The following is an 11,562-nucleotide window of genomic DNA, read 5'->3' on the forward strand; positions in this document are numbered from 1 at the left end:
ATGAACCAATTATGGTTAAAATTCCCGACTCTGCCGGGAATCGTACCCGGAGCCCCTGTGACCAAATACCAGTTCAGAGCTACATGACCTGAACTGCACTGGCACCATCACCTAACCCTCTCACTGTTACGAAAGTATGGGCACCCTACCAGCCTGTGTCATTTTGGTCTTGACAAGGACTTATGAAGAGTAGTTGTTACGCTGATGTATTTAACTCTTTTGATTGTGGACAGAAAATATCAAGTGCCATCTGGATTGGCATCAAAATTTATTATTGCGTTTCATCTCTATCCTATTTTATCCTCTTTGGTCTGCACGCTGCTGACATAGTTGCTGTACACTGCTTGCACCACTTCTACACTTTGTGTACCCAATCTCGTTTTGACCACAACCTAATAGCCTGGTAAAGGCTACTGCCAATGGCCTTGTTAGCCTGCACTAGTACATAAGTAAATAATAATCTTAACACATGCAAGGTTAACATTTTTTAAGGTACTCACCAGGTGGGGATTCCAAATTAGGCTCAGCTTCAAGAGCAGCATATTCGAGGATCCTCTCGACAGCCATCATCTGGTTGGCTATCTCTGCTGACTGCCTCATCCCCCACTGGATCATGCCAGTAAGAGCCATAGACTGAGTGATGGCCAGTCCCACTTCACCACCAAGAGAACCTGGAATGGTTGAAACAAAGGATGCTAAAAACATTATAATTTGAGAAGAATCATATGACTATGATCATACTGCGTCATCCAATTATCTTGGAACTGCAGAGGTGCCTCGGTGTGACTAAACCAATGGCTGTGTACGAAGGAGAGTAGACTGCAAGACCGTGTACTGTACAGATAGGCCTTAAACCGGGTGATCCTGTGTGTATGATTAGATTCAGTAAATGAATTTTGAATAAAGTGCACAAAACAGAAATTGATCACAATCTCATTCTCTTCTCAGAAGAAGTATGGTTTCACTTATGTGGGTACATTAAAATATCAAAACAGCCGATACTGCGGCTGTCAAGTTTATTTCAATTAATAATTCAGAGGAGGGGATGTTCCACCTGATCAATACAATAATTTGAAGTTCAATTATATCTTATAATCATTCGTTTCTGTGTCTGATCAGCATTTCCAAAAAACTGCAGCTGTGATGGCCTTGTTGTTTCCTCTAAAAACATCTTGTGATGTGCACGGGTTGCCGAGGAGGGGACAGATAAGTAGGTGGCTTGGATCTTGTTCAGCAGCACATTAACACGAGGTGTCTGCGTTTGCTGAAAGGATCCCTCATTTCTTCAGGTTGGTCTTGCAGTTGAGGGACCTCCATACAAGGTAAGGCAGGTCGGCACCAGGAGCTAGTTCTTCTTTTGGTGACATGTCTGTGGGCAGTGAGCTCCTCCATCTCTTAAGACGAGTTGTCTCAGCGGCAGTGTCCTAGTAAGGAAGCTCTTGCGTGACCTCAGGCAAAACTTTGCAGCTTGGTGGCTATGGAGCGGATGTCGATGGTCATTCTCCTGCTTTATTTCTCGGCGTCTGCAGCAGTGGCCCTCCGGATGTTGGGTGGGGCTATTCCAACAATCGGGTACAGTTTCTGTGCTGGCGTTGGTTTTAGGCATCCCGAGACTATCCTTGCTGTTTCGTATATCTTATATTGAAACACTAGGGCTAGTTTAAAAAATAAAACTATTTTGCTTCATGTTGCACCAATACAGATAATTCTTATGGTGACGATAGGATAGGAAAGGCCTCAGAACGGGAAGGAAGCAGCCGTGGCTTTAATTAAGGTACAACCCTAGCATTTGCATGGTGTTGAAAATGGGGAAACCATGGAAAACCATTTTCAGGGTTGCCGACAATGGGATTCAAAGCCACTATCTTCCAGATGCAAGCTCACAGTTACATGCCCCTAAATGCATGGCCAACTTGCCCGGTACGACTAGTTTCAGCCCTTTGATTGGGCCATCATCAGCTAGATACACGCATAATCTTGAAAACTAAAATAATACACTTCCAAATAATTAAAAGATGTATCACAGTTATTGCTGTCCTTAAAATGCACACTTAGTAGTTAAAACTTGTTATGTACCAAATAATGTTTCTTCACAAATTATGAGACTATACAAGAGTAAGATATTGCCGTGCTGTAGAACTAGTAGGTGTTGTGACCTCAGGTCAGCTTTTGTATTATAATGCAGTAAACAACACTTGCCAATTGAATAGCTGGTTCTTGTTTTGTGTTGTTACCAGCATTTCACTCTTTTGTGCTGAGATCTTCATTCCATAAGATGGCACAACTTCCTCCCATACATTCAGCTGTTCCTGCGCTTCACTCTCACTGTTTCCCCATTTTAGTAGATCATCTAATAATAATGTTATTAGCTTTACGTCTCACTAACTACTTTTATGGTTTTTGGAGATGCCAAGGTGCCAGAATTTATTCCCACAGGAGTTCTTTAACGTGCCAGTGAAACTACCGACACAAGACTGACGTATTTGAACACCTTCAAATTCCACCGGACTGAGCCAGGTTCGAACCAGCCAAGTTGGGGTCAGAAGGCCAGCACCTTAACCGTCTGAGCCACTCAGCCCAGCAGTAGATCATCTGCAATGCTTTCATTCGTCTCTCCCCAATGGTCTGTGCTGTCCCTTCTGTATTATATCATCCATCACCACCATAAACAGTGGCCAAATCTTTAGGTTCCAAATTTAACACAGCTTTTGCTTCCATCATACATATTTTTCACCCTTGTCACTATCTGCTCATTTACTGCTTTTGCTCTCACCGATCTTGTTTCTACAGACACTCTCATATGCTTTCTCTATGTCCATGGAGGCCATCACCAAATCCTCCCCATACTCAATAGTGCTGCTCTTGTAGCTGCCTCGCTGTGAGTATGAGGTCAATAAATAGTTGACCTTCCTTGTCTAAAGCTACATATGCTGTGGAAATAATATTTTTTTTTTTGCTACAGGCTTTACGTCGCACCGACACAGATAGGTCTTATGGCGACGATGGGATAGGAAAGGCCTAGGAGTTGGAATGAAGCGGCCGTGGCCTTAATTACGGTACAGCCCCAGCATTTGCCTGGTGTGAAAATGGGAAACCACGGAAAATCATCTTCAGGGCTGCCGACAGTGGGATTCGAACCCACGATCTCCCGGATGCAAGCTCACAGCCGCGTGCCTCTACGCGCACGGCCAACTCGCCCGGTGAAATAATCATCATCCTTCACAGAACAAGTATTGTGTAATCAACACAAATGAGTCTCGAGCCATTAAGCTCCATTTACTAATTCTATAGCATACCCACTGTAAACTACAGTATCCGGCTTTAAGATTTTAGATATTACTAAGATAATGTTTGTTGGAAACTAAGTGGCCATTTTCTTTTTTTTTTTAACTTTAAGGGTGCGACCATTAACCTTAGAATTACTTCAGGTTTATCTGTCGAATGCTGCAGCAATTTCCACAAAATAGAAGAAAACAGTGTCTGAAATCACACTGTAATCATAACTTAATCTTATCATTAGAGCCCGGATTTCCATGCAAATGCATGTTCCTAAATAAGCTGGTTACACTTTTGAAACTTTGTAAATATTTGTTTTATGACTAATCAATTCCAAACAGTCGTACTTTTTCCATGCATGTTTGCATGTTTTGACCTTTTTGGGAGAAAATTCATGCATAATGCATATTTTGAAAATTCTGGATTTAATAGCAAATAATTACATATTTATATTGGATCATATATCTTTTCTTCAGGCTTAGACATATATTATGTTAATTTGCATGATAGTGCCTTTTTCAACATGGGTTTGCAGAATTTGGGACCATACATCCACATTATTTGTATATTATTGAGAGAGAAAGAAAATGTATTCCTGGTATACTACTTGACAAGCAAAGTTAGATGCACAGAGGTCCTATAATCCAGTTAACCAAGCACTTTCTTGTCTGGTGCTTGAGTAAACATTGACATAAGCAGGAAGACCCCTGTGGACCGCTCTAATCCTTAGAAATAAGGTGTCCCAGTAAAAACTGAACCTTAAATTTTGCATTACTAAATGCTATTTCTTTTTTTTTTTGGTCTATGTTAGACGAAGAAATCAAAACTTGAATTACACTACTGTGACGCCACTTTACTGAGATAGCAGCTTACGAACCTTGGTTTTGCACTGAATCCCATTTTGTTTTCCTGGAATTTCCTACCCGAACTCCGAAGTCTCACTGGTCACATGTCTGAGGCCAGAATAATTGAGAAAAGAAGGGAGTTAGAAAGCAGCACGCTTACGCACTTCAAACTGTAATTTAGTGTTCGACTGTGCTGTGAAGTGTTGGTGTCATGCCTTCTGTTAAAAGTCTATCAAGAGACCTTGTGTCTAAATGGATTGAGGAAAGGAATTTCTCAGTTAATTTTTGAAAAGAGATGACTTCAGGTATACTTCATTTTAAACGTCTTCATTTGAGTATGAACCTGTCACTTCTTGTGACGCAGAAAGATCATTTTCTGAGTTGAGGAATGTTCTGTCAGATAAACGAATGAACTTCAATGAAGAAAATGTGGAGAAATTAGTTGTTATACAATGTTTCAAAAGGAAGTGAAAATATAACAATGTTGAACTGAATTTTGATAGTGCATATTTTCCAGTTTATTGTGCATGTTCTATCAATTGATAGTGCATGGAAATCCAGGTTCTACTTAGCATACATGCATATAAAGCTAAATGACTGATCTACAACAGTCTCCGTGGCTCAGGTGGCAGCGCACCGGCCTCTCACTGCTGGATACCGCGGTTCAAATCCTGGTCACTCCATGTGAGATATATGCTGGACAAAGCGGAGGCAAGGCAGGTTTTTCTCCCGGTACTCCGGTTTTCCCTGTCACCTTTCATTCCCAGCAACACTATCCATTAACATTTAATAACAATAATGATATTTGTTTTACGTCCCACTAACTACTCTTTTACGGTTTTTGGAGACGCCGAGGTACCGGAATTTAGTCCCGCAGGACCATTAACATTTTATTTCATCTGTCAGTCATTTATCACTGCCCCAAAGGAGTGCGACAGGCTTTGGCAGCCGACACAATTCCTATCCTTGCCGCTAGATGGGGGCTTCATTCATTCCATTCCTGACCCGGTTGAATGACTGGAAACAGGCAGTGGATGTTCATTTTCACTGATCTACACAATTTTTATAGAAATAAGAAAGTCACTGTTATTATTTTGAATTAATGATGAAAAGGTTTTTTTTTGAATTTCTTTAATAAAAATTTACCAACTTTTTGCACTAAAAAAAAGAATATTTTCACACATAATTTGTGTCAAAAACATGATGCCTACATGATTCTTTCTCATTACTCAACAGCTAGTTTTCAATTATTTCTGTTAATTACAGAAAACAAAGTTGGCCAATTACTTCTTTTAATTACAGAAAGAAAAAAAGTTGGTTGTTGTTTTGCTCAATGCAACCTAAATGTCAACAATGAAAGTACTTCCACTTCTGCGTCCAAATAATAGCCTACAATAGTCGTTTGTTTACATTAAAGGTATAGACACTATAGTCCAGTGGTATTCAAACTTTTTGACTGGCATACCCCCAAAATCCAACTGGTTTACCTTCGTACCCCCGACGTATGAGTACATTGTGATAATACCAGAAATAACAAATAATTGTTGCTGGATGCCAAATAATATTAACTGTAATCATCAACATCAGCACCATCTTCCGCAGCTTATCTCACTTGCTCAGGGTCCCTCCATGCACTGAGGCATGAAAGAGCTGCAGCTGCAGATGTAAAGTTGCATGCCCTTCCTCATACCACAGAATTTTCAACAGAAAACCAGCAAAACCAGGAATCAGATCACAGTCGCCAGGATGAGAGGCAAGCAGCTATAGCCGCTACACCATCCTTTCATCCAATAACAACAATAATGTATTATTTATAATATCGTTGCTGGACAAAGGAAAACTTGTAACTCCTTCGCAGAAAAGTTTACAGAAGAAGCTCAAAACGGAACGGTGAGCAATGTGCGGAGGACTGTTCCTGGCATTTTCATTCTCAGTGCTTAATGATAGCCCAATTATTCGACCAATGGAGTCTTCTGTTCCCTTCTCAGGCAACGTGGCATGCCTTCACAAAACTAATGGAGAAACGTGATTTTCTCGTTGAGTGGAATTACGAAGTTTTCATAGCCTAGCAACAATAAACACGCACATGAGAATAATTACTACAGGGGATCAAATATAAACAGGATTTTATTTTTTATTTAAATTCATTTATTGCAAAACACAAATCAATTACAATTTATTTTTCCACATAGTTTCCTGCTTTGGAAAAGTATCTGTCGCAGCATATGGGCAGCTTTCTGATGCCCTCATTGTAAAAAGAACAGGGTCGTGTCACCAGCCAGTTGCACATGAAGTCTTCCACACTCTCGTCATCTTCAAATCGTTGCCCTCCTAGAGCTTCTTTAAGTGGTCCGAACAAATGGAAATCTCAGTGCGATAAGTCCGAGCTGTCAGGAGGATGATTATGTGTAGTCCAGTGCATTTCCTGTAGCTTGGATTGTCGTGGAGGAGGATGACCTGTCGAATCGGTCGGTCTCATCTTCTGCAGCGATATGCAACCTTCGCCTTGCTCAACAGCTCGCAGTAGTAATCAGCATTGATTGTGCGTCTTTCATCGCCCGTTGATTATCACCAATAATGTCTTTAACCGCATGAATGCTTTTGTCTGTAATGCTGATCCGAGGACGGCGATCATGTTGCTGATTTTCCACACGTTCTCACCCTTCCTCGAACTTTTTATGCCAGGCAAACATACGCATCCTTCACAATGTTTGATTGCCAAACTGTGCAGTCAATCTTTGGCAAATTTCCGCTGCTGCAACTCCTTCACGAGCCAGAAATTTTATAATTATGCGTTGCGCAGTGGAGGGCTGTACCTGTTGCTCCGACAATGTTAGCGTTAGAGATGAAATGGCGGGAAATATCTAACAGCACACTCTCCCCTCTCCTAACGGTCCCGCCTAAGCATAGCAGAAGCGCGGGGCCAGTGCTACCAATTGTTGATGTTCAGGAACAAAAATCCTGTTTATATTTGATCGATCTTCATATAAGAATTACCATTGTACTATGTACACTTCTACTGAACAAGACTTGAAGTGAATGAGTGGGCTTTACAACAAAAAATTTTGAAAAGAGCAATGCAGCATAAGTAAGCATTTTTTGGTTCATACCTGACACATACTTTAGAATGCACAATTCAGAAAGGAGTTTCTCTATAGTGATAGAAAAAAACACTAAATCAAAAGAAGATTTTTACTGAAAACATACCTGCCAACTTTTATGAATCAAAAATAAGATTTTTTAAATTCTTGGATTTCATCGTGTATACTGCGCCGGGGTCTTGATGAGAAAAGGACAACATAAAAGGCAACCACATCTACAGTTACAAGGCGAATTGGCCATCAAAAATTAAAATATTAAACTAAGAAAACATAAAAATAGTTACAAGAAAATGTAACAAACACTGAACAAAATGTACAATAGTTTCCTTTATTAGACTGTAACATGAACGGAAATTCAATTTTACAGATATCTCTGAACACTTGGGGATAGCGTTTGTTATGTTTTGTGGCCATAATGTGAAGATAAAATACCAGAAACTGTCACAGACACAGCTCTCTGAAATAAACTCAACTCATTAAAATTATGAACTAGTAATGAACACAAATGCACTTAAATACACGAAACTACCACAAACAAAACAAATCAATATGTCTCATACAATATTAACATATGACTTAAACAGAGGGAAAAGCATAGAACCGCAAGAAAAAGCATGTGGCCGACAAATCCAACAAAACTATGCACAGAAACGATGTTAACAGCGCACGAACCACACAATAAGAAACTCATTCTTTCGTCCCGATTAACGGGTTTTCTAGCGCGCGCTAGTCCCTCCTGTTTGTAGGAAGATTGCCGTCCCGAGCTGCCAGGATGCTGCAGTGAGTGGGAGACACGATACACGAAGGCGACGGACGATACACTCGCAAAATAAAGCATCAAATAAGTACGCTTGAAAATGAGGTTGCGTAAATTACACAAGCATACAATAATTTATCCTAGGGCAAGAGTATTGACTGTATTAGAGGTTATATTGGTCAAAAATAGGAAGAAGTAAAAATAAATACGAAAATAGGAAGACAAGTTAAAAAAACTGAAAGTTTCCAGGTAAATCGGAAGGGTTGGCAGGTATGTGAAAATGAGCTACCTCAATTCTTTTCTGAACTACTCAATGAAAATGGTTAGAAGCTACAATAATATTTTGCATACCCCTTGAGATGACTCTGTGTACCCTTAGTTGTACGTGTACCACACTTTGAATAACACTGCTATAGTCAATACGGAACTTGAAATAATGAATTTAATTTCTTGCGACATCATTTCTTTCTCAAAGGCTTTTGAAACTAAAGACAAAACTATCCGGAACCTGCATGACTTAACATTACTACCATCTGGCGATTTACAATAAACCTAAGTTTGAATTCGGAGACTGTCTCTCAGAGACACGATCTCACTTCATGAAACAGCATACCCTGGAGACGGTCCACATTTCTAGGGTTAAGCAGTGGAATCCAATTCAGAAAAACATTAAAAGTTAAGAAGCCAACAAGACGACAGATTCTCACCGAAACATGACGGTGGATGAGGAGCAGTGGAAAAATACACTGAAGAAAATGGAAATTGCAACACCCAGAAGGAGTGGTGCTACATTGCTGCAACTGAACATGCAGGACGAGTGTTCGGTTGTGATTCGATGATTACACTTTCAGGTCCCTCTGACCGCAAGTTTGGACAACAATCAATACAGGATGTGCCCACCACGAGCTGCAATACATTGATGAATTCGTCGAGGCATGGAGTCAATAAGGCCCTGGATTGCTTCCTGAGGAATTGTGGCCCACGCTTGCTGCACTGCATGGGTCAGTTGTTCCAGAGTTGTGGGTGGCTGAGGACGGTTGGCCAGTTGTCGACCCATCATGTCCCACACACGCTCAATAGGACTGAGGTCCGGGGATCTGGCAGGCCATTCTAAGGTTGTGATGTCATGGAGAGCTTCTCTGGAGATGCGTGCAGTGTGAACCCGGGCATTGTTCTGCTGAAACATCCCGTTAGCAATGTTCGCCATCATAGGGACAACCACTGGATTGAGTACCCTATCAACGTACTGTCGAGCAGTCATAATGCCCTCAACAAGCACTAATTGTGATTTCACATTAAAGCCAATAGCTCCCCAGACCATAATGCTTGGTATTGGCCCTGTGTGCCTCTCGACAATAAGATCGGGGCGGTCCCTCTCCCTGGTACGTCGGCACACACGATTCCGGCAATCACTGCGGGCAAGACAGAAGCACGATTCATCACTAAAGACGACCCTATGCCATTCGTCGACCCACGTCGATCTTTCTCGACACCAGGCCAGCCTTACACGTCACTTGTGGATCAATGGAACACCTTCTATAGGGACACGGGCTCGTATGCCAGCTGCACGCAGGCGATTACCAACTGTTTGTTGTATAACTTGGGGTGCCACAGCTGCTCGAATTTGCGCTGCTGTTGCATGGGGTTCCATCTGGGCCATCCAATGATGCGGCGATCCTCTCTCACAGTTGTCCGTTGCGCTGGGCCTGTGCCAGGTCTACGAGTGTGGGTACCTTCATTTGACCACTGCTGCCATACACATTGAACTGTAGATGCCTGTCGGCCAACACGTGCAGCGACAGCCCTTAGCGATAATCCAGCCTCACACAGCCCAATTATCCAAACCCTCTCAAACGGCGACAGTTGTTGATAGCGTGCTCTTCTCTGTCGTCGAGGCATGTTTGACGGGGAGCACTTCACTGCACAGACTGCAACTACGCTACACCAGAGTCCGTATACTGGAGTTGATTCCTCCGCGACCAATCACGTGGGGAGACCTGTAGCAACAATCCAATGGGTCTGAAACTTTGATCATTTACATACCTACATGGCATCGTTCCATATCTTGAAAATCAACACAAATGACCAATGCCTTCATGGTGTTGCAATTTCCATTTTCTTAAGTGTAGAATAAAATGGTGAGGAAGCGTATTTGTCCCAAATTGTTTGCATCTGAGGCCCGTATTCACCAACGTGAGTAAAAACTTTTATCTTGGTTTAAAGCTACGTAAACCGAGATAACAGTTAAGTTTATACTCACCAACAACATTATCTCGAATAACTGATATTATTTGGATCTAAAATTTTACCAGATATTGGTTGGCCAGTAAAATGTGAAATCTGAGATAATAACCTTCAAAGATAAGAGCTCACAGACGGGTGGAGTATCTAATTGAAAGAGAAAATCACAGTGACGAGGAACATGATCAAGATAATGCAATTAATAAATGTCATAGGCGGATAAAAGAACATGCGACATACTTCGAGGACAACGATAACACTGATTTTGAAGCACATTTTAGATTATCTAAAGCTTTGACACTGATCGAACTTAACCTGGAATTCCCAACAGATAGATAGGCCTAAGATGAATTCTTGATTATATGTTGTACAATATACAACTGAATTACTTTCTAATGAAGAATTAAGGCATACTGCATTATATTTTGAGTGAAATATACTGTACAAATGTATAGAATTGTTTTCTTATTCTCGATAATGTTAATGCTTTCTGCCGCCAAATTCAGTAACAATTTATTGTCAAGTTATATGAGGCTACTTCTTTGTTTCTGGTCAATAGCGGTTATAATTTATGATAAATTATTTGGAAACACCAAATGAAATCAAACCAGTCTAGAAAGCCAAGAATAACGGCCGAGAGGATCCATTGTGCTGACCACACACCACATCATAATCTGCAGGCCTTCGCGCTGAGCAGCGGTCGTTTGGTAGGCCATGGCCTTTTGAGGCTGTTCTGCCATGGGGGGGGGATGGAATTGAAATCAAAACTTGTTTACATCGCGATAGTGGCAGCAGCACATAGTCATTTGTTTCCTGTGTGTTAGTATGAAAAATTTAAGGTTGAAATTCATATTGAAACAAAAACTTAGTTTTTGTATACCGAGATAATAACCTCTGTGGTGAATACAGAAGTGAGCGTTATACGAGATAACAACATTACCCGAGTTTTGGAAATCTAAGATAACAACAAAAGTAACTGAATAAGATGATATGATGATGGTAATGTCAAATAACATTGATTTATTACGTACCTTCAAACAGAAGAAAGCTGAAAGTGACACATGCGATGTAAACCAGGGACAGGATATCTAGAGCGAAGCCAAATGCTGTAGCTGTTGTTATGAACATGTACCAAGCTGAAGAGTGGAGATCCTGTAGAGAAACAGAAATGGATTTGTATATTCAAGAGGTAAATCTGAGTCTGTTAAAAGTTCATTATGTTAGTGAATGGTTGTTCTGTATAAAATAAAGGTAATGTAATATAATATCAGATTAGGAGTCCGGCTTCATTGCTAAATGGTAGTGTGCTGACCTTTGTCCCAAAGGGCCCTTGGTTTAGTTC

At 40.9% G+C, this 11,562-nt stretch overlaps 1 protein-coding gene across 1 annotated transcript in view; it reads right to left on the reverse strand.

Annotated features, from left to right (window-relative positions):
• LOC136885586 (ATP-binding cassette subfamily C member 4) overlaps positions 1–11,562 on the reverse strand; it is a 174,734-nt gene that overhangs the window by 44,865 nt on the left and 118,307 nt on the right. Inside the window, exons 18-19 of the mRNA XM_068230337.1 lie at positions 11,252–11,372; positions 501–671 (exon numbers count right to left, since the gene is read on the reverse strand). Coding sequence (XP_068086438.1) covers positions 501–671; positions 11,252–11,372 — 292 coding nt within the window. The remainder of the gene's footprint in view (positions 1–500; positions 672–11,251; positions 11,373–11,562) is intronic.

This window comes from Anabrus simplex, chromosome 14, assembly GCF_040414725.1.
Source record: "Anabrus simplex isolate iqAnaSimp1 chromosome 14, ASM4041472v1, whole genome shotgun sequence".
Taxonomy (NCBI): domain Eukaryota; kingdom Metazoa; phylum Arthropoda; class Insecta; order Orthoptera; family Tettigoniidae; genus Anabrus; species Anabrus simplex.